At 40.5% G+C, this 23,761-nt stretch overlaps 1 protein-coding gene across 1 annotated transcript; it reads left to right on the forward strand.

The window, feature by feature from the left end:
* Nucleotides 1-1,630: 1,630 nt before the first annotated feature.
* Nucleotides 1,631-10,618, forward strand: LOC144761457 (uncharacterized). The gene is made up of 2 exons (XM_078646815.1): nucleotides 1,631-2,487; nucleotides 6,931-10,618. The coding sequence occupies exon 2, from the start codon at nucleotides 8,016-8,018 to the stop codon at nucleotides 9,495-9,497; it is 1,482 nt and encodes a 493-aa protein (XP_078502941.1). The 5' UTR covers nucleotides 1,631-2,487; nucleotides 6,931-8,015; the 3' UTR covers nucleotides 9,498-10,618.
* The last annotated feature ends 13,143 nt before the right edge of the window (nucleotides 10,619-23,761 follow it).

The raw sequence follows: 23,761 nt of genomic DNA on the forward strand, positions 1-23,761 counted from the left end.
ATTGGTTGGACCACTTCCATTTCTGTCTTTGGCATATATTGGAATATACCAAGGCAGTTTGTGGAAAAAGTGCCATCAATTGATCAAAGGTGTCCTTTAAAAGCATTTCCAGACCTACACCAATCAAAGTGCCCAAGTCATTTCCTCCACAGTGCACAATTAACAGGTCAGGGTGTGGCAAATGCAAAAAGGTTTTCACCAATGGAATCAATTGGTGACATTTTAATCCTCTCTGGCCAATCCATTTGATGTTCACGTTTGATAAATCAAGGTTGTGAAAATTTCTGGTACTAGCATACCTTTGAGCCCAGTGGATATAGCTATGTCCAATAATCCAGACAGAATACATGGTGAGAGGAGATTCTGATGCAGTCAGATGAAGTGTGGAAAAGAAATGGCAGTTGGAACAATAGGAGGTTGCAAAAAAAAAACCTGTAGAGTTTCAGTGCTCTTGAATCACAAGCAATGATTGGTAGAATGAGATAGGTGAATACTGAAAGTTAGGGTGCATGGTTGTGTTCTGTGTAAGAAGTAATTTGAATGGTTAAAAAAAAGTCATTTAAAGAAACATGGCACCAGATAAGCTGGTGTATTTGCAGGTCAAACATCCTTGCAGAGTTGATTAGCAACATTGTAGAATAAACTTTTAACCCTGGCAGCTCAGTGAGGAGGGAGTTGCTATGGTAACAGGTAGAAAGGGCTGAGGGGGGGGAAGGGTGTTGGTTTGAAAATACAGACGGAAGAGTTTTGATTGGTTACCATGAGCAATATGTGTGTAGAATTAGAGGTTTTCTGTGCCTTTATGGTTTGCAGTGCCTGGAGAACATACCTTTTGCGCTGCTAAAGAAATATTGGTGTGTGTATCTGACACTGTTCTGAATCTCCTAAAGCATTTGTAAAGGTGAGTTATGATTCATTTAATATACATAGAGACTTGTATACTCTATGGAGAAGATTTGGAAGCAATTTGTGGTTTTTTAATGTTGCTTTGTGTCATGCTTTTTGATAATGCTTGGTAAAAAGTTTTTACTGCATAGAGGAATTGTATTTTGTAAAATTGTGAAGTTTTAGTAGTGATATGGAATGCTTTTATTTGGGACCTGTGCTGTGTTTTTTAAATGTGAAGTCAAAAACGACTTTGTGAAAAATTAATGGATTTTACATTTTTTAAAAGGAATAAAGAATGTGTGCATGTTTAAAGAAATATATTTGACTCTTTACAATGATGTTACCTGTGTTAACTCAGTGTAGGAAGCATATTGAGTTTGTTTGCATAGAGGAATTGTATTTTGTAAAATTGTGTAGCTTCATGTGAAAGCGTTAATTATATTTTGTAAAATTGTGAAGTTTTAGTCGTGACATGGAATGCTTCTACATAGGACCTGTGCTGTGTTTTGTAAATGTGATGTAAAAAACGATTTTGGAGAAAATAAATAGTTTTTACATTTTTTAAAAGGAATAAAGAATGTGTGCATGTTTAATAGAAATACATTTGACTCTTTACTATGATGTTACCTGTGTTAACTCAGTGTAGGAAGCATATTGAGTTTGTTTGCATAGAGGAATTGTATTTTGTAAAATTGTGAAGCTTCATGTGAAAGCGTTAATTATATTTTGTAAAATTGTGAAGTTTTAGTCGTGACATGGAATGCTTCTACATAGGACCTGTGCTGTGTTTTGTAAATGTGATGTAAAAAACGATTTTGGGGAAAATAAATAGTTTTTACATTTTTTAAAAGGAATAAAGAATGTGTACATGTTTAATAGAAATACATTTGACTCTTTACTATGATGTTACCTGTGTTAACTCAGTGTAGGAAGCATACTGAGTTTGTTTGCATAGAGGAATTGTATTTTGTAAAATTGTGAAGCTTCATGTGAAAGCGTTTGCCTCAGTCTTATTCCTGTTGTGAGGCAGGTGCAAGATTTTGCCTCAGTCTTATCCCTGCTGTGAGGCAGATGGTTGTAAATATGATCTGTGCTGTGTTTCCTAAATGTGATGTCAAAAACGATTTTGGGGAAAATAAATGGATTTTACATTTTTGAGTATAATGTGGTGCAAAGGTTTAAAAAATGACGCATACATGCGTCACTTTTTAAATATGGGGAAAAAAGGTACATGTTTGGGCTTTCCTGGGGAGCCTAGGTGGTGAGGATTGTATCTAAGTGTGCAGTGGACTAGGCTTCATGAAGCATATCCCTGTCTGCATTCTTAGACACAGGTGTCAATTTGACTCTTTGCAATGATGTTAGCTGTGTTTTAAAACAGTGTAGGAAGCATATTGAGTTTGTTTGCATAGAGGAATTGTATTTTGTAAAATTGTGAAGCTCCATGAGAAAGCGTTTGCCTCAGTCTTATTCCTGTTGTGAGGCAGGTGCAAGATTTTGCCTCAGTCTTATCCCTGCTGTGAGGCAGATGATTGTAAATAGGATCTGTGCTGTGTTTCCTAAATGTGATGTCAAAAACGATTTTGGAGAAAATTATTGGTTTTTACATTTTTGATTATAATGTGGCGCAGAGGTTTAAAAAGTGACGCATCTACCTATATACATCAATTTTTAAATATGGGGCAAAAAGGTACTTGTTTGGGTTTTCCTGGGGAGCATAGGTGGTGAGGCTTGTGTCTAAGAGTGCTGTGGACTAGGCTTCATGAAGACTATCTCTGCTGCATTCTTAGACACAGGTGTTTTGAGGCAAAATCTTGCACCTGTCTCACAACAGGAATAAGACTGAGGCAAACGCTTTCACATGGAGCTTCACAATTTTACAAAATACAATTACTCTATGCAAACATACTCAATATGCTTCCTACACTGAGTTAAAACACAGGTAACATCATTGTAAAGAGTCAAATTGACACCTGTGTCTAAGAATGCAGCAGAGATAGGCTTCATGAAACCTAGTCCACTGCACTCTTAGACACAAGCCTTACCACCTACGCTCCCCAGGAAAGCCCAAATAAGTACCTTTTTGCCCCATATTTAAAAATTGACGCATGTATGCGTCATTTTTTAAACCTTTGCGCCACATTATACTCAAAAATGTAAAAACACGTGGAGCCCTTAGCGCAGAAGATCCGCGATAATCCCCACATTATAGGAATGTCTTTCGGCAACGAACCCCACGTGGTGGGACTGTACGCAGACGACATAATCGCCGCTTTAGACCGCCCATCTAGCTCCATACCGGCGCTTTTGGCGGAGCTGGAACAATTCGGCGCGGTGTCAGGTTTCAAGGTCAACCAGGGGAAGTCCCTGATACTGCCCCTTGGCAGCCATGCTCTTCCCAATATCCCACCGCCTACCTTCGGGTGCCAACTGCGGTCCACCACTCGACTGCCATACCTGGGGATTACCCATACCTCCTCCACGGTCTCAACGGTTAATCACAACTACTCTACCTTATCATCCCAGATCCGGGCTGATCTCGCGCGTTGGTCAAAGCAACCCCTCTCCTTACTTGGGAGGATCGCGGCGATAAAGATGTCGGTCCTACCCAAAATATTATACATCTTTCAGACCCTCCCGGTGTCGCCGCCAATGGGAATGCTAGCTGACCTCCAACATGATCTTCACCAATTTGTGTGGGAGAGGAAACGCGCCAGGCTCCATCGACGAGTAGCGCACAGGACTGTAGACGAGGGCGGCCTCGGGATCCCAAACTTGCTGCAATACTTCCAGGCCTTGCAAATTCGATATCTGGTGGAGTGGTACCGGCCCGAATCAGAGAAGAGATGGCTCTTTCAGGACAGGGCCATGGCACAGACCTCCCTGTGGAAGATACCGTTTCTTGCTCGCCAGCACAGGCCCCATTATCTCCTCCGCTCCCCTATTACTCGGACCACTATGGCGACCTGGGACATGGTAGCGGTCAAACGGGGCCTCACGACCTTCCCGTCCCCACTTACCCCGCTCTTTGACAACCCCGCATTCCCACCCGGCACAGACACTCGAGCTTTCCTGCAATGGCGTGACACGCCTTGCCGATCAGCTGGGCACCTCTTTGATATGGAGGGGTTCCTCTCTCTCGCCGACATCTCGCGAGACTATGGAGTGGATGACCCTCACATGTTTCAATATTTCCAAATCCGCCACTGGCTCTTGAGCCCGGACGTTGCCCCTCTGGTAGGCCGGCAAATGACACCGTTTGTACGCTGGCTTGTGTCCAAGGACTCAGATAAACATCTTATCTCAGACCTCTATCGGATGCTCTCCCCTGCTGCCGACCCTGCTAAGACCGCTGGACAGCGGCGATGGGAAGCAGAATTTGGAAGACCTCTTTCCTCAATAGAATGGAACCACATATATTACAGGGCCGCCCACACTACCCGCAATACCAAAGCCAGGGAATCGGCGATCAAATTGGCTATCTATTGGCACCTTACCCCAGCGAGACTCAATCAAGGCAACCCGGCCCGTAGCGCGCTGTGTTGGAGAGGATGTGGCAGCCGGGGTACACTGACTCACCTCCTGTGGGAATGTCCCGCCTTGCAGGAGTACTGGAAGGTCGTCCTGGACGATATTGATTCCACGTTCGACACCGAGGTCCCACGCTTCCCAGCATACACACTCCTAGGGCTTCCCAATGCGCTTACATTCCCCCTGAGATCAGCTTGCGGCAAACAGATGGGCATCGCTATGCAGGCAGCATCGCAACACGTCCTGTCGCTCTGGGGCTCCACTATCCCACCCACCCACACTGGCTGGCTACACAAGCTGTGGTTCACGTTGGGCATGGAACGAATCCAGGCCACACTCACACATACCACTGACGCATTCCGCACCACTTGGCAGCCGCTCCTGACGTTGCTCTCCAGGGAATTCCAAGAAATCACCTGCCCGAAGTACCTTCGTATCCTACGACTCACAGACTGCATTGTGGACCGAACGCGACCAGAGGCACCCTGATACATTTAGACTAGCTATAACTCACACGATTACTATAGACGACTGGCGTACTGGTCGGGTGGGGGGGGGGGCGTTAGAGTTGGGTGTTAGGGGGGGAGGCGGGTTCTTAGGGCTGGCTTGTTTCCTTGTTGCCCCGACTAGGGGCTTCTCTCGACCTCCGGGCACCACCTTTCCATCTGGGCATGCTCATCCTGCTCACCTAACGCTTATTAGAGAAGACGTGTCTGTCTGTCTCGCTTGCCTAACTTGCCTGTTGATTGTCCATTGCTATGCCATGCCTGTTTTTTTTTTCTGTTCTAAAACTCAATAAACATACTTTGACATTAAAAATGTAAAAACAATTTATTTTCCCCAAAATCGTTTTTGACATCACATTTAGGAAACACAGCACAGATCATATTTACAATCATCTGCCTCACAGCAGGGATAAGACTGAGGCAAAATATTGCACCTGCCTCACAACAGGAATAAGACTGAGGCAAACGCTTTCACATGGAGCTTCACTATTTTACAAAATACAATTCCTCTATGCAAACAAACTCAATATGCTTCCTACACTGATTTAAAACACAGCTAACATCATTGTAAAGAGTCAAATTGACACCTGTGTCTAAGAATGCAGACAGGGATATGCTTCAGGAAGCCTAGTCCACTGCACTCTTAGACACAAGCCTCACCACCTATGCTCCCCAGGAAAACCCAAACAAGTACCTTTTTGCCACATATTTAAAAATTGACGCATGTAGGTAGATGCGTCACTTTTTAAACCTCTGCGCCACATTATACTCAAAAATGTAAAAACCATTTATTTTCCCTAAATTTGTTTTTGATATCACATTTAGGAAACACAGCACAGATCCTATTTACAATCATCTGCCTCACAGCAGGGATAAGACTGAGGCAAAATCTTGCACCTGCCTCACAACAGGAATAAGACTGAGGCAAACGCTTTCACATGGAGCTTCACTATTTTACAAAATACAATTCCTCTATGCAAACAAACTCAATATGCTTCCTACACTGATTTAAAACACAGCTAACATCATAGTAAAGAGTCAAATTGACACCTGTCTCTAAGAATGCAGACAGGGATATGCTTCAGGAAGCCTAGTCCACTGCACTCTTAGACACAAGCTTTACCACCTACGCTCCCCAGGAAAACCCAAACAAGCACCTTTTTGCTCCATATTTAAAAATTGATGCATGTAGGTAGATGCGTCACTTTTTAAACCTATGCGCCACATTATAATCAAAAATGTAAAAACCATTCATTTTCTCCAAAATCGTTTTTGACATCACATTTAGGAAACACAGCACAGATCCTATTTACAATCAGCTGCCTCACAGCAGGGATAAGACTGAGGCAAAATCTTGCACCTGCCTCACAACAGGAATAAGACTGAGGCAAACGCTTTCTCATGGAGCTTCACAATTTTATAAAATACAATTCTATATAACTATATAACTCAATACTTTCTCGGGAAGCGTAGGTGGTGAAGCCTGTGCATAAGAGTGCAGTGGACTTAGACATAGGTCTGATCTTCTTTGTACTTGTGGACAGAGCTGTCTTCCACTATACTCTTCAATACAGGCCTCACCTTTTGTGCACCCCTGGAGAATCCTCACCTGATCTGTAACCCTGTATAGATCGTTTGCTTTTTGTCATTGCTTTGTTGTTTGGTAATAGTGGTCTATAATGTGCTACTTTTTTCTTTAACACAGATTGAAATCGTTATTTGAAGAGTAAGCAAAGATGCCCACAAAGGAAAGGACAAAGAAACAACGTAACCGGGAAAAATCAAAAACAGCAACAGAATTACAGCATTCTTCCACAACAAATACTTCAAAAAACAGGAACAAAGCTCCTGGTAAGACAACTAAGTCTTTTTTACGTAACATATGTACATCCCAAAAAAATGATGGACACCATGTAGAAAAAGAAAATGAGAGAGTAAAATTGAAAAGGAAGGAGAGAACTTCAAAGAATCCTAAAACTGGAGCAAGAGAGAATAATATGTATAGGAATAGAAGGCAGAATCGGATCAGAGACATTCGTAGACGAATTTTTCGCAATAGAGTGGTTTTAAATTTGTTAAAAAACATTAGGAAAGGTAAACAGAGAGCTGCTATTTATAAGAAAAAGAAAAGTGTAGAGAAGATTGTTGATCAGGCTTTTGAAGTTAAGAAAAAATTATTTATTTTAATAATCAATAGAATTAGGACACTTAACAAGACAATTGATGTTTTCAAATCAAACAGTAGATGAAAAAGAGTAATTAATCGGACTAGTTTTTGTAAAGTTTTTTCTGGAGAATGGATGCACAGTTCAAGTTGTGAGCCATTTTTTAATGAGGAGAGTTACTTCCAGGAGAATGATTTAGTGCATGCAGTTGACACCAGTGGTCGAGCGTATGAAGTGAAAGACGGTTGTCCGATTGAAAAAGAGAAACTTGTGCCTAGAGAACCAGAAGAGGTGTTATCTGATGGAGTTTTAGGGAGACGTACTAAGGGTCCAGTGTACACTTGGAAGTGTAGTAGTATTTGTAGTGTGCGACAGGAATCAATTGATTTGTTTTGTAATTTCTTACGTACATATAGTAAAAAAAGTATAAAGCAGAAAGTGAAGTTGTTGCAAGACTTAGATCCTTGCAGAGTGAGAGGAATCACAGGTTTGCAAGGCCATTCACTGGCTTGTCTTTCTAGAAAAGTCTGTCAGAGTGTTTTTCATCATTTTAGGATGTTAGCAGTGCATCATACCAAAATGAGGAAATTAGTGAGAATGTTGTATTATGCAAAAAGTCCAGCACATAAGCTTAAACAATTAAACAGTGCTCTTTTGCATGGAACAGAATTAGATGTGAAGAAGATTTGTGAAGAAATTGAGATTTGTTATTTTCGTGAAAAAGAGGACAGTGTAGAAATTGAGACAGCAATTCAAGGTAATGTGGAAGACAATGTACAGATTTCAAATACAGAAAAGTTTGAGAAGGAAATTACCAGTTTTAAGGTGAAATCAAGTGAAAGGCCGAATTTTACGTGTGTGTTGTCGACGGACTCATTATAAGATTCAGACTAGGTTAGTTGATTTATATGCAAAAAGTGAAAAGATGGATAATTATGAGTGGAAAGATTTAGCAACTTATTTGTGGGTGGAGAATTGTTTTGATTTGAGTTCTGATCAGCGTATTTGTAAATATTGTTATGATAAATTAAATCAAAACAGAATGCCTGCTAGAGCTGTTCATAATAATCTTGAGTTGGTAGACATTCCCCGTGAATTGATGGATTTAAATACATATGAGTCTATTTTGATTCAATGTGTCCATCCTTTTCAGGCAATTGTTCGCATGGAGCCTAAGATAGGGAAATTGCCTCCTACAGATTTGCAGAGAGGATTAAAGGGAAGAGTTGTTTATTTGCCCCTAGATTTGAAAAAAAATATTGATACAATTGGTATAGAAAAAGTAGAAGAGGAACCTTTAGTTGTTCTAGTTAATGGGGTTCCAACAAAGAGTAAAAAAATCTGGAAAGATTTAGTGGATGTTAGGAAAGTCAAAAAGGCAACGTTGTATTTAGTCAAAAACAATGAGTACTACAAAGATGTATGTGTTGCAGCAGAGGAAACAGCTGCAGATGAAGACAGTGATTGTTCAGGCGGCCAAATTGAAAAAGTTGATGAGTCTAGAAGTGAAGAAATATATGAACATTATACTGTTCATCCTTTGCATTCCAAAGAAGTAATGGGGAATGCAATTGAATTATTTCAAATGAAAACAGCAAAAGGAAGTCCCATTAGTGTATGGGAAGAAAGTTTGGAAGCTCGCTGTTTTCCACAGCTATTTCCAACAGGTCGAGGTGGACGATATGACGATCGACCACTTCAAATTCCAGCATCTGAATATCGAACTGTAAGATTATATGCTGAAGATCCAAGATTTTGTCAATGCATTCCCTATTTGTTTCATCTACTGTATGAAAGTGACTTGTCTGCTCTTTCTTATGCAGTAAATCATATACTGAAAAGTGGAGCACATCTGCAAAATGTTTCGGCGAGGGACTTTATGGAGAAAGTGAATCTGCAAGATAATATTTTGGAATCTCATCTAATCAATCTCATGGCATGTCAGCGTGGTACAAATGAGTATTGGTACCGTCGTCATGGGGAATTGAAATGTATGCTAAGAAACTTAGGAACTCCTACATGGTTCCTCACTCTTAGTTGTGCCGAGTATGCATGGGACGACTTACTTCAATTTCTACGAGAAGCAAATGCAAATATACAAAATATAGAATTCAAAACACCTGGAGAACTGTGTTCTTTGGATCCAGTGAATGTATGCAGATATTTCAATCATAGATTTGAAGCTATGATGTCTTTTATTACCAACAAAAAAAATCCTCCCCTTGGAGAGGTTTTGGATTTCTTTTGGAGAAAGGAGCATCAAGCGAGAGGTGCTCCTCACATACATATGTTGTTATGGATTAAAGATGCACCCAAATTTGGAACAGATTCGGATGAGACAGTGATGAGTTTCATTGAAGAGTATTCAACATGTGCTGTTCCGAAAACTACGGAAGAAAACAGTTAAAGGCAACAAGTTTTACGCTTTCAATCCCATCTTTGTGGAAAGTACTGTCGTCGAAAATTCAGAAACAAGGACAAGTTCTACACAAAATGTCGTTTCGGCTTTCCACGACCAGTGATTTCTAAAGGAAGAGTAAATAATTTGATGTCTTCTCTGCGACATACTGTGACGAGGAAATCACCAAAAAATACATACAATTTAAAAAGAGACGAAGAGTCCAAGTACATCAACGACTACAACCCAGTGATTTTGTCCATGTGGAATGCTAACATGGATATTCAATTCGTTGCTGACAACTCTATTGCTGTGGCTCGATATGTGACGTCTTACATCACAAAAAAAGAAAAGACAGAACTAAAGGAAATGTGGGAGGACATTTCACATGAAAAGAGTCTAAGCAAGAAATTATACAGTTACAGTCTGAAGATGTTGTCGCATCGAGAAATTGGAGCGTATGAATGTTCTGATCGATTGTCGTCAGCAAGTCTCTATGCCAAATCTAGAACCATCATTTGGGTGAGTCTAGGTCTTGCTGCAACACGAAATCGAGTTTTGAAATCTGTACAAGAGATAGAGTATTTGGCGGAGAAATAACCAGAAAGTACAGATATTTTGAAGACAAACATGTTGGATACATACTATCCAAATAGAAGTCATCACCTCGAGAACGCTTGTCTCTATGAAGTTCTGCAAAGATATATTTATAAGAGGAACATCAGAGAAGATATCAATAATGGAATATATGGAGTCATTGGATGTGAAGGATGTCTAGTGAAACAGAAAAAAGGTCATTTGATTAATCATCGCAAATTGAGTTGTGATAATCCAGATAAAGGAGAATTTTATTATTTGGCTCTTTTGCAACTGTTTAAACCATGGCGTGAAGAAGAGGAACTTCTTGGAGATTTTCTCTGTTATGAAGACTCCTTTAATGCAACGAAGGATACCATAGAATGTCCTGTTTTTCCAAATTATGTGCAAATGTTGAATGAAGAAATAGAGCAAGAAGCCACAATTGCTGCAGAGATTGCGAGAGACAGTTCTCAAGGCAGTCAGAGTTCTGCTTCATTGAGTCAGGATCCACTAGGAGGACCAATTATCCAAAATAAAGCTGCTACTGCCATGGATGAGGTGGAAAGAGCTATGGAACAAGCTCAAGATGATGAAGTTAACTTAGAAGATTTGGTGAAACAACTAAACCTTGAGCAGAAACAGATATATGACGAAGTCACAGAACAGATTGAACATGGATTCAGTCATGAGAAAAAAGAGTGCTCATGTACATCATTTAAGCCTGTCCAACTGTACGTGAGTGGAGAAGCGGGAACTGGAAAAAGTTTTCTGATTAAAGCAATTGCAACTTATCTGCAGAAAAGGACTGAATCACCGCTGTCTTGTGTTGTTACCGCTCCAACTGGGCTGGCAGCACATACCATTAAAGGGATTACTTTACATCGTTTACTGATGCTGCGAGTGGAGCATGATAACAAATTGGAGTATCACAAGCTATCTGGAGATGCGTGTTCCGAAGTTTCGAGAGTCCTGAAGAAAATGAAACTTCTTATCATTGATGAAGTAAGCATGGTGTCAAATATAATGCTTGCTTTTGTGCATTTGAGAATGCAAGAAATTCTTAGAACAGACTATGATGTCTTATTTGGAGGAAAACATATTATTGTTTTTGGAGATCTTCTGCAGTTGACTCCAGTGAAAGGACAACCTGTGTTCAAAATACTCACTCATGAAGATACCAGGAAGTGCTTAGGGAGCATTGGAAACGTTAATATATGGTTAAACTTTAAATATGCAGAACTGCTTCAAAATATGCGGCAGGCAAGGGATGAAGATTATAAAAATATTCTACAAGATGTAAGGATCGGAAAAGTAAGTCAGCAAGGGAAAGAAGCTTTACATGCACGATTAATTTCAAATTTGTACCCAAATGAAAACATTCTTCCAGAGAACATTTTTAAGAAAATTAACGAGAAGAAATCTGGCATATGTTTGTTGCCAACTCTGAAAGAATGTTCCATGTTCAACAACAAAATGTTACAGTTAGAAAATGAAGAGATAGTGAAACTGGAAGCTATTGATAAAATAGAGCATATGGCAGCAACAATTATTTTGTCTGAAAATTTGAAATCAAAATTGGATTCATTAGAGAAGACTATATCTAAAACTGCTGGTTTTGAAAAGACTCTGAATGTGTGTTTGAATTGTCGTGTCATTTTAAGAAGGAATTTAAATGTTGAAAGAGGTCTGGTAAATGGAGCAATGGGTTATGTTGTTGGTTTTGTGAATTACAAAAATAGAGATGGAATTGAAATTTTAAAAATTAAATTTGATGACATTGATGAAATAGAACAAATTTGTCGTTGTTCAGCTAGATTTTTGCTCGTGAAAGACTTATATGTTCGCCGAAAACAGTTTCCTATTTGTTTGGCATATGCGGTGACAATTCATAAGTCTCAAGGTTTAAGAATAGATAGCGCTTTGGTGAACATTGGAAGTTCTGTGTTTAAAGAGGGTATGGCATATGTGGCATTATCACGAGTCAGAACTTTATCAGGATTGTACTTGATTGAGTGTGATGAAACAAAGATTTGTGCAGATCTAGATTGTGTAAAAGAATACAATAGGTTAAGAAAAGAGTATGCTCCACATTTGCCTCAATATCCTCTGATTGAAAAACGTGTAGTAGGCCGAAAAAGAAGAAATGAGAGTAATTGCAGTGAGGTATCAGCAAAAAGGCATAAAGTAGATAAAAGTGTAATTGTAAAGAGAAACAAAAAGGATTCTGTTGAAGATGTTGTTGGATTTCAGTTTGAAAACAGTTCTAGTGTCAACTGCTATGCTAATGTAGTAGTTAATGTTGTTTTTTTTCTTCAAAATTTACAAAGACAGATTGTTGAAAATCGGGAACAAACATTGTGCTGTTTATTGAATTCTGTGTTAGACAAATGTAGTAGTGATAGAGCAAAAATAGAAAGTGTTTCAGAAATTAGAAATCTTCTAGATATATGTTCAGGTCAAAATCAATTTTCACAGAATATTCAGCAGGATTGTCAGGAATTTTTAATATATATGTTTGATGTATTACAAGATGAAGGAGTACATATAAAAAATCTATTTGGCCTTTCTTATCAATGGCAACATGACTGTGATAACTGTGCTTCATCAAGTACTACTAGAATAGACTCTGAAAGATTTATATATTTAACTTTACCAGACTGCAAATCAGTGTCTTTCAATAATCTAGTTAAAGCAGCGGATCACAATATGGTGTGTACCCAATGTAAGTCTGCAATGCTGTCCACATTATTTCTACAAAATTATGCTCACTATGTTATTTAAAAGTTCCAACGATGTAGACCTGATGGAACTAAATTGACAACTTCTATTAAAAATTTCGTGGCTTCTCAGTTATCGATATCAGGAAGAACCTTTGCAACTGTAGCTATTATTTTTCATGACGGTCCTTCTACAACATCAGGGCATTACACATGCTATTTAAAAACTTCTAAAGGTTGGACCCAATGTAACGACACTCATTTGACTTTCAAACAACGTTTGCCTTTTGGCTTTATAAATTCATACCTAGTGTTTTTACAGCCAAAATTTAGGTAAAGGTAATTGGCCTATGAAGACGGGAGGAGTACTCATATATACTCATACATCTGACACTATTTGGCCAAATGGAAAGGTGCAAGAATGAGTAAAGAGTCATGACTGAAAAAAAGGAGTATATTAAAATTTTGAAAATATTTCAGATGTTCTTGGAGCTTTTCTTGTAGAAAGTCGATGAAATGGATTTCTAAGTGAACAGCAAAATACTATGTCACGAGAAAAGGACCTCCATGATATACTATTTGGCCTCAAGGAAAAGTAAGTCAATCAAAGATTAGCGTACATTTGTCATTTGTCAGTATATAAGGTTTTTTTTAAAACACAATCTTTTAGATTGTGTTTTTTTTTCCCGCTGTCATATGATGAGTAATTTGAACTCACTGCTTTAAGTGAAATTCAATATATTCTGAGAACAGCAAAAATAAACGATGTAACATGTTGTAGAAGTTATTCTATACTTTGGATTGTGTAAATTAAATTGTATTCCCATTCTCTGACATCCACTCTCCCTCGCTTATCTTTGTTTGCTCCTTTCTTTTGACCTCTTCTCTCTATTTTTTGTTCACTACTTCTCTGTGCTCAGTGCCTCACTCTACTTGTGTTATTTTCACTTGTGTTTATCTACCTTCTATCACTTCTTTTACAACAACTTCACTGCTCCTCTCTCATCGTTCTTCATCCCATTTCCTTTACTCTGGTTCCGTTACTATCCATCATTTCCTTTCTTTCAATGTCCTTCTCTTTACTTTCATCACCAAATTATTTTCTCTCAGTACCACTGTTTTAGTCGTCTTCTCCTCTCTTTCCTTTTTTTGCTCACTTACTTTTTTTCTTTTCTCACTCATTGTACTCCACCTCACTCAGTTTTTCTCTTAGTGTGTCTACCTTATAACTTCCTCAGTCCATTTCCTTCAATTGTTGTATATTATTCTGTCTCCCTTCATCTTTTCACTCTATGACTGTTCTTCACTTACTCTCAGTTATCTTCTATTCCTCATTCTTCTAAATGCATCCTTAATTAGACTGTTTTCTGTCTCAGTCATTATCTTTTTACTTACTTCTGTTTCCTGATTTAGTTTTGCTAACTCACATTGTTTTAGTATCTTTCTTACCTTCAGTTCATTTCTCTGTTCTTCTCTCTTTTTTGTCAGTGAAACTATATGCCTTACTCTTTGTAATTTGCTCTCTTTCTATTTCTTTTTCTCTCTTTTTGTCCTTCTACTTTAGTTCATTTCGCTTTCTGTGTCCTTCACTCTAACTTTATTTCTAAATAGAGTGTTATTATTTTTTACCTCTTCATTTGTATCTTTTAATTTAAAATACATATTGTACTAATTATAACTTATTTTTTCTTCTCTCTTTCAAAGATACCAACTGTAATAAAAAAAAATAAAGTTACATTTATTATATGGTAAGTATGACTAAAAAAATGTACTTTGTTATCACCCTTTGCATTAAGGTCACTAACATTTTCTCAATCTACCTCACTCCTGTGTTTTACTCTGCTTCTCTCACTTATTCTTATTCTCCATGTTTACTCCCCTTTCTTTATTTACCCTCTCATATTCAACTTCTTTTGATCCCTATTCTTTACTTCACTTACCCTCTGTTCCCTTCCTTTGCTTCTTCACTCATTCTCTTTTTCTTAATTATTTACCTTACTCCTACACATATACCTCATTCCCCTCCCAACACATACACACACCTGTAACATACACCCCACACACACACCACACACACACCTCATAGACACAAAAAAACTCCCACACACACTCCTCAAAAACACACACACATTCCATACACACACATACATCGAACACATATACACCCCACACTCATACACTTCTCACACATATTTCACAAACCCTCACCTCTACCCACACCAAAACACTCCACACAACCACACCCACAGACACATCTTACACACCCACACTCCGAACTACACCCACTGACTCCCTGTAAGTCACACACACTGCATTACTTATCTTTTTTTGCTGTTTTACTCAAGCCCATTCAGGTACTGTTTCCTTTACTCTCTATGTCCTCTCTCTTTGTCTCTCCCCATGTGTTATCCTAATTCAATATTTCTCCCTCTTTAGTTATGCACACTACTTTTTTCTCTCTCTCCCTCACCAGTGTTATTTAAATCTGGTTCCGTTATTACCTTTTATTTGTACATCATTTGTTCTCTTTCCTTTTACTCTTTACAGCCACTCACATTCTTCATGTGCCTCTGCTTTAGTATTCTTCTTCTCTCTTTCTTTGTTTCACAGCCTTATATTTTTTTCATTTTCTCTCTTACACTTTCTTATATCTTTTACACTGTTTTACTATGTATTACACAGTACCTCTGTGTTGCTCCCTCTTGCTGTCTGTCTCTTAACATTACTCTCTCTTTCTCTTTCTCTTATGCTCTCCTTCTCTTGTTTTTTTTTCATCTTTTTTTTTTGATTGCGCTGACGGGGCGCTCACCGGTGCGCGCACCGGGAAGCGAACCCATGGGAAAAATGAAGTCAAGAGTGCTAAAAAATTTAGTAATTTTTTAAAAATGGGAGGTAGTCCTGAAAATAACTTTTTTTTAATGTTTTTGTTGTTTTATATATTTTTTTATTTTTCTGAACATTTTTTTGTTGTTGTATTTTTTGAACAATTTTATATTTTTTTGGGTTTTTTGGGGGAACAACGAAAAACAGGCATTAGAAAGGGCTCAACAGGAGCAAAAAAAAATAATTTACTTCTTGGGGCGTTTTGAGCACTTGTGGTTTTCAAATGCTCTATTAATTAAAATGATACTCATATTCCCATAAGAAATTAGTTCACCACAATAAATGCACACTAGCTTCATGTGCACAAAATTCTTTTGAATACTTGGGACCGCCTCTGGTCCCGATAGAGTTTCCTGTGACGATATACTGGCCACAGGAGTTGGTGGGTTATCCTGGAGGTGACGCAGCTCAGCAACGCTATAATTGATTGGATGCCACCTCTGCATGTGGCGGTGCATAGTATAGTTTCCAAAACTATACTTTTTGTTTGTACCTCTAGACAAAACATCTTTGCAAATGAGGCATGTCACGTATCGTGCATTGACCTTTTTTTGGTCTCGAGGGTAAGAAAAAAATTGCCATATAAAATGGTCTATGTGGTGGGATTTCCGGGGCTCTTCACGCAAGAACTGCCTCGGCTCTATGTCCTCTTCCTCTTCTTCTTCCTCTTCCTCTGGGTTTGGAAGGAACTGTGCAGGTGGTCCTTCCTTCCTAGGTGGTTGTGGTGGTGGTGGGGGTGCACCAGCTGCAGCTACTACAGATGCCATGACTGAACAAGCAGAAACAGGTCTTCCTCTCACAAAGATGAAAGTCAGAGTGAGGAAAAAAGGAGGGGTTTTCATCATTTGGGAAAAAAATTGTTCTAAACCAATGAAAAGTGTTATTTACAGGTCACATGACCTGTCACGCTTACGTTACGCGTCCCGGTCCGCGCCCGGAGCGCTTCCGGGGTGCTGCGCTTCGCGCCTTGTTCGCTCTTCGGAGCACTTCCGAGTGCGCTAACGTGGCGCGTCATAAGACGCATTACGCGGCAACGTGATACGTCGCGCTTACGCGACGCGTCACGATGTTGTTCTCGAACGCGGCAGTTGTGCAAACAGAACGTTTCCCGGTACGCGGATCGGGTCGCGGCACCAAATTGAGCTAACGGGAAGCTACCCGGTGCGCGGACCGGTAGCGTAACTAAAAAAAAAAAAATAATTTATATACATACAAAAATTATATTAAATACATATAAAATATATTTTTCCTTTAAAAGAAGAATACATTTAACAGCTTTTAATATTTGCTATTAAAAAACCATTGAAATTCACTGAAAAAACCATAGGTTATAGACCATATATAGTTAGGAATTAGCATTTACAAAACCTTGAAAATTCACTGAAAAAACCATAGGTTATAGACCATATATAGTTAGGAATTAGCATTTATAAAACCTTATTTTACTCACACAAAACCATTGAAATTCGCATATATAGTTAGTTGTACTAACTATATATTTCGCGCACCTGCAATCCACTGCTGATGACGTCACATATTACATCATTCATGACATGGTCAGTGACATCACTGATGACATCACTGATGACATCTCAAATGACATCACTGATGACATCACTGATAACAACATCCAGTGACTGTATGTTTCTGTAAAGTTTAAATATGTCTTACATATTGAAGAATGAGTGGATGTATAAGTGTCTGGATGAAGGATTTAGTAGGTGCATGACTGACTGTATGAGTGAGTGATTAAATGTGTCTCACTGAGTGCATGGGTTAGTGACTAAACTGTCTTAATGTGTGCATCATTATGTCTGTTGTTCTGTAAACTGCTGCATGTGTTGATCAGTAGCTATATGAGTAACTATATGGGTTATTGATTGGTTGCCCAAGTATTTGTATGGGAGACTGAGTGTGTGTGTGGGTGGTTGGGAGGTGTATGACTCTGTGCATAGATGTGTGAGCAGTTGATTCACTAGATGTATGGGTTCAAAAGTGCATGTGGAAACAGCTGTATGGGCTGTTGACAGTGTGCATGAGTGTATTGGTGAGTGAATGGATATCTCAGTGCTACATGTCAAAGTAAGAACATATGTAAAACACAGTATATGTGAGATTTGACATATATAAATAACTGTGCATAAGAGCCAGTGAATGTGTGAGTGGCTGTATGGATCATTCTGAAATTGTATGAGGGATTGTATAAGAGAGTAAATATGTGTTAGTATCTGTTTGAATAAGTAAGGTGTGTATAACTGTATAGTTGAGGAAATGGAGGTGTGATTGATTCTTTGCATTACTGACTAGGTGTGTGAGTAACTCCATGGATGAGTGACAGTCTGTGAGTGTCTGTTTACACTGAGTTTATATAAGGTTATATTAGAGTCTGAAGAAGTTCATCGTATTATCACATGAATGATGTCATCAGTGATGTGATCAGTCATGTCAAATGAGATGTCATCAGTGATGTCATCAGTGATGTCATTTGAGATGTCATCAGTGATGTCATCAGTGATGTCACTGACCATGTCATGAATGATGTAATATGTGACGTCATCAGCAGTGGATTGCGGGTGCGCGAAATATATAGTTAGTGCAACTAACTATATATGCGAATTTCAATGGTTTTGTGTGAGTAAAATAAGGTTTTATAAATGCTAATTCCTAACTATATATGGTCTATAACCTATGTTTTTTTCAGTGAATATATATATATATATATATAACCTACTGGCGGTCGCCAGTAGGTAGTTGTAGTTAGGACCTAGTTTCCATCGGAAATCCGCAACATTCTATTGGGAATAACTTTGGCGCCGGTTGATGAATCTTCGCAAATTTCTTAAAGAAGATGGCCCGCTCCGCTCCTTCCCTGAAAGTTTTGGAGGGATTCATCCAGTGGGCGCTGAGAAAAAAGGGGTGTCCCAAAACGTGTTTTCCCCATGGTATTTTCCATAGGACGATTAGACACGGCTACAGCCCGAACGGCTGAACGGAATTACAAGAAATTTGGCAAAATGGTAGAGTCTGATTCGCAGATCACGCTTTTGCTCAAATGGTGTAAATCTCTCAAGTAGTTCCTGAGAAAATCAAATGAAAAATATATATATATATCTAGGTGCGCGAACCGTACGCGTACGGTACGCGTACGGTGCGCCTACCTTCCCGAGCACGAGCTGCATGCTGATTGGCTGTCAACTGTCTGTCAACACTCCTAACCAGAAATTGTTGGCAGCCATCTTGTGCCTCGGTAGACCAAGGCACCAGAAAGCAGAAAAACAAACGTTTAGAACTCAAAAAGGGGGCAGGGTAGAAGCACCCTGACCCCCTAGGCCTGCTCAGGGGGTCCCACATGGACCCCCAAGGCCCCCAACATTTTTTCAAAAAACCCGGTCTGCTTTTTTTCAAATTACCCCCCCGGGGGGACAAAATCCCGGGGGCATAGTGAAAAAGAAGTGTGGGTGGGCCCCAACCCCCCCACACTGCCCTGGGGACCGCCACCCCCCGGGGCAAAGCAACGCAGCCCCCTGGCGCATACTGGAGGTTCCAAGGGGAATTGTTTCCCCCTCTGCAAACACGCCAGGGGGCTGCGTTGCAGAGAGGTGTAAAAAGGGGTGTGGCCTCATTACACCTCTCTGCAATGCAGTCCCCTGGTGCATACTGGAGGTTCCTGGTGGGCTAGTTGGCCCCCATAGACCCACAGTATGCAAGGGGAATTAGTTCCCCCTCTGCAAACGTGCCCGGGGGCTGCGTTGCAGAGAGGTATAAAAAGGGGCGTGGCCTCATTACACCTCTCTGCAAAGCAGTCCCCTGGCGCATACTGGAGATTCCTGGTGGGCTAGTTGGCCCCCAGGGACCCCCAGTATGCAAGGAGAATTAGTTCCCTCTCTGCAAACGCGCCCGGGGGCTGCGTTGCAGAGAGGTGTAAAAAGGGGCGTGGCCTCATTACACCTCTCTGCAACGTAGCCTCCTGGCATACACTGGAGGTTCCCGGTGGGCTAGTTGGCCCCCAGGGACCCCCAGTATGTAAGGGGACTTAATCCCCCAACTTGGAACACTCTACAGGGCGCGTTAGCACAGTGGTGAAGGTAGGGGGCGGGGCTGGAGGTGATGTGAGTGCAAACATGCCCTGAGGCGTGTTTTAAGTTGGGGAATTAATTCCTGTTCAATCCAGAGGTCCCCTAGGGGGCAAATAGTCCAACATCTATCTCCAGTGAGCGCCACGGAGCTGTGTTGCAGAGTGTTTAAAAAGGGGACGTGCCCTTTGAACACCTCTCTACAACACAGCTGCCTGGCGCATACTGGAGGTACCTGGTGGGCTAGTTGGCTCACAGGGGACCTCAGGATTGAAGAGGAATTAATTCTCCAATCTAGCTCACTATTCCTGAAAAGTAGATTTAACTGTACTTACCAGTAACTTGAATTTCCTTCCATAGAATATCATTGCCTGCTATATAAAATATATATAAATTAAAAAAATATTTAATTTAAAAAAATATATATATTACAATTTAAATATTTTTAAAAACATTTTTTTTCAATTTATATTAAAAATATGTAATGTAATTTAAAAAATAAAATATCTAAAAATAAATAGTTTAAAATAATGTAGTAAATCGGTATAAAAAAATAACAATTAATACATTTAATAATTATCATTTACAAAACATTTGAAATTCACTTAAAAAACCATAGGTTTCACACACGTTATAGTTAGGAATTAGCATTTAAAAAACCTTGCAAATTCACTGAAAAAACATAGGTTTCACACATGTTATAGTTAGGAATTAGCATTTAAAAAACCTTGCAAATTCACTGAAACAACCATAGGTTTCACACACGTTATAGTTAGGAATTAGCATTTAAAAAACCTTTGAAATTCACTGAAAAAACCATAGGTTTCACACCAGTTATAGTTAGCTGGACATTTTACTCATACAAAACCACTGAAATTCCCCCGTTATAGTTGGTTGTACTCACTATAACTCGCGCGCCCGCAATCCACTGCTTATGATGTCACATATTACATCATTCATAACATGGTCAGTGACATCACTGATGACATCACTGATGACATCTCAAATGACATCACTGATGACATCACTGATGACATCATCCAGTGAATGTGGTGCCATACCATACCTCAGCTGTGAGTGGCTCCCTTGGCGCAGTGGACTCTCTCAGCGGGTACGCTGAGACTCCAGAGTATAAATATTGGATCTTTCCCCAACAAGGGGAGAAGGAGTGCTTAGTCAAAGGGCACAAAGGACAGAGGGCTAGGCAGACTAGCAGGCAAGGTGAGAGATGCAGGGGAGAGTGGATAGGATCTAGGGAGGAAGACAAAGAGAGAAAGAGTACTAAATGGGAAGAAAATGAATTAATGAGTTATTATATAGCGCTGGCTAGACCAAATGGAATCAGAGCGCTTTAAATGAGGGACAATAATGTTGCAATTTACATCAGTTAAAAGTTACATAAGTATCAAGAAAAGCATTTAAAGAACATAGGGGACATGGTGAATGGAGCAAGGAAGGGTAAGGGGATAGGGTAAAGGGATAGGAGGAAGATAGGACATAGAGACGAGGGGAAAATTCGCCCAAGGTCCGGCTGGGTAGGTGACGGCAGGGATGGCAAGTCCACAACACATCTCCTCTTTAGCTATATGGTAGCTCCACCGGGCATCAGCCAAATCGCTAGGTCTCCACAGTCTGGGGTAAGTTCCGCAGGTTCAAAGTCCTGATGTGCAGGCAGGTAAGGGGATAGGTTCAAAGTCTGGTTAATGTCCAATTGTTGTCCCAGGGAAGTAAAACGACGTGTAGGGGACCACTATGGAAGCCATCTTGGGGTCAGGCAGGAGACTGTACGGTACACTGGTGGCCATCCTCAGGTCAGGCATCAGGCAGTTAAAGTCAATATCCAGGACAGCGGCTGCCTGAAAATAACAAATCCAGCGTGCACACACCATCACACGCACAGACATGCATAAGCACACACCAATGTGAGCACACACTCTCATATGCACACCATATGCACACTGATGCACACAGACACGCACATAGCCAAAAACATCCAAGAACACGAGCACACATAAAATCCTAAGCACTAATACAAAAACACCCAAAATACATGCACATGCAAACACCATCACGTGCACAGACATGCACAAGCACACACAAATGCGCTCACTCTCATACACGCAGACACGCACAAACACACAAGCACACATACAGAAACTATCAAAAACACAAGCACACATACAATCATATGCTCCAGTACAAAAATACCCAAGGACGTACACACAAATACATGCCCACACACACACAGCATCACACGCACAAATATGCACAAGCACACAACAAATGTGCGCACACACTCTCATATGCTAACAGAGGGCGCACATACAGAAACATCCACACGCAGATGTACAATCCCATGCTCTAATACAAAAACACTCAAATACATGCACACACCATCAGACGCACAGAAATAAGCACACTTGCAGAAACATCTGCGCGCACAAGCACACATAGAATCATATGCTCTAAAACAAAAACACCCAAATACATGTCCACACCATCACACGCACAGACATGCAAGCACACACAAATGTGAACATAGTCTTTCACACACGCACACCCCCTTATACACGCACAGACGCACACACAAAAGCACTCCCATGACACATTTCTCCAGGACTGCTGCAGCATTGATGGCACACAAAGGCAAAGTGAGCGTTACCGATGTCTTTAGGGCGCCACCATCTTAGGACCTTGCCTCTGTCTCCTCTCCCCGCCAACCCCCTCACCCGCTACACCAAAGGTGCTCACGTGCAACCAACTGGCACCTGTAGTCTGTGTGATGGTGGAGCATAGGAACCGTTAGGCAGGCCGGGCGGTTTGTTATGAGAGGGAAGCGAAGAGCCACCGGTTAGTCAGTACTGTCCCGGGTCACAGCTCCCTCGTTCTGCCCCTTTTGAGCCAGCCGGGGCCTTGGGTCGTCTAAATGTGTGGGGGGTGGAACTGGGCTGATTTCCTCCCTTGTGGGGGTGCCCAACGTCTCTCCACCTTACTTGCAGTTCGCTGCTGGACTCCCGTCCGGGAGAGCACTGTGTGCTGGGGCTTCCTATTTCGGGTTCTTTTCTCCCGCCTTGCTTTGGACTCAGGCCTCTATGGTGCAGCCGCGACATCGGCTTCACAACGGCGCATCCCGCATTACTCCGCCGTCAGCTCGGAGATGCGGAGATACTGAGGACATGAGTTGTTTTGACAATATTTTTCCCCCAATATTTTGTCCAAGCATCAAGCCCAGCAGGAGAGGAATAACATGGAAGAAACCAAATCTGGGCACATCCCAAAGATCAACATCTCTCATCCTTGTCTCACAGAAAATAAGAAAAACCTGGAAGTATAGCCAGAATGCAATGATTATTTAGCGCTCAGCTGGGGTGGAAAAGATTCCCTACCCATGCCTGTTTTTTCCCGCCTCTAGAGGTAGGAATTACATCAGGTGGGTATGACTGTGAACAGAACAAGGGACGTCTAGGTAATTTTAGTCAGTTCTTTCGTTGGAGTGTATTTTTCCTCTCAGAAATATATCTAACAGAGCATTCCAAGTCAATTCCTATTTTGCCTGTGAATGCAGTATTGCACATGTTTCTCATGGCGCAAGCCTCCCCATAAAGGCACTTACACTTTAGTGTGCTGGAAACAAGCACAACTAGAGTTGATGGGCCACCCTGGACTCATGCAAATGTAGTTGCATCCCTTTACTGTGATCCAGCGCTCAGGGCCAACCCTATTACCATTTGTCCTCTGATGATCCTTTTCTTTCCCGACTGAGAGGTGATGAGAATTAACATTACATCAATCAATTCCAATTATCAGCGTAACCCAGTTGGCTACACAATAAGGACCAGGAATCAATGACTATAGTTAAGAAGGTTTATTACAAGTTAGTAACCTAGTTAAGGTACACAAATGTTAAATCTAAGCTAAGAGAAAGGTTATGGAACCTAAAGAATCTGAAAAACCTGGGATATTCAGGAAAATAAGATAACACAGGAAAGTACGAGAAGTAATTGAAGGTGTCAGCATTGTA

Source organism: Lissotriton helveticus, chromosome 6 (assembly GCF_964261635.1).
Source record: "Lissotriton helveticus chromosome 6, aLisHel1.1, whole genome shotgun sequence".
Lineage (NCBI taxonomy): Eukaryota > Metazoa > Chordata > Amphibia > Caudata > Salamandridae > Lissotriton > Lissotriton helveticus.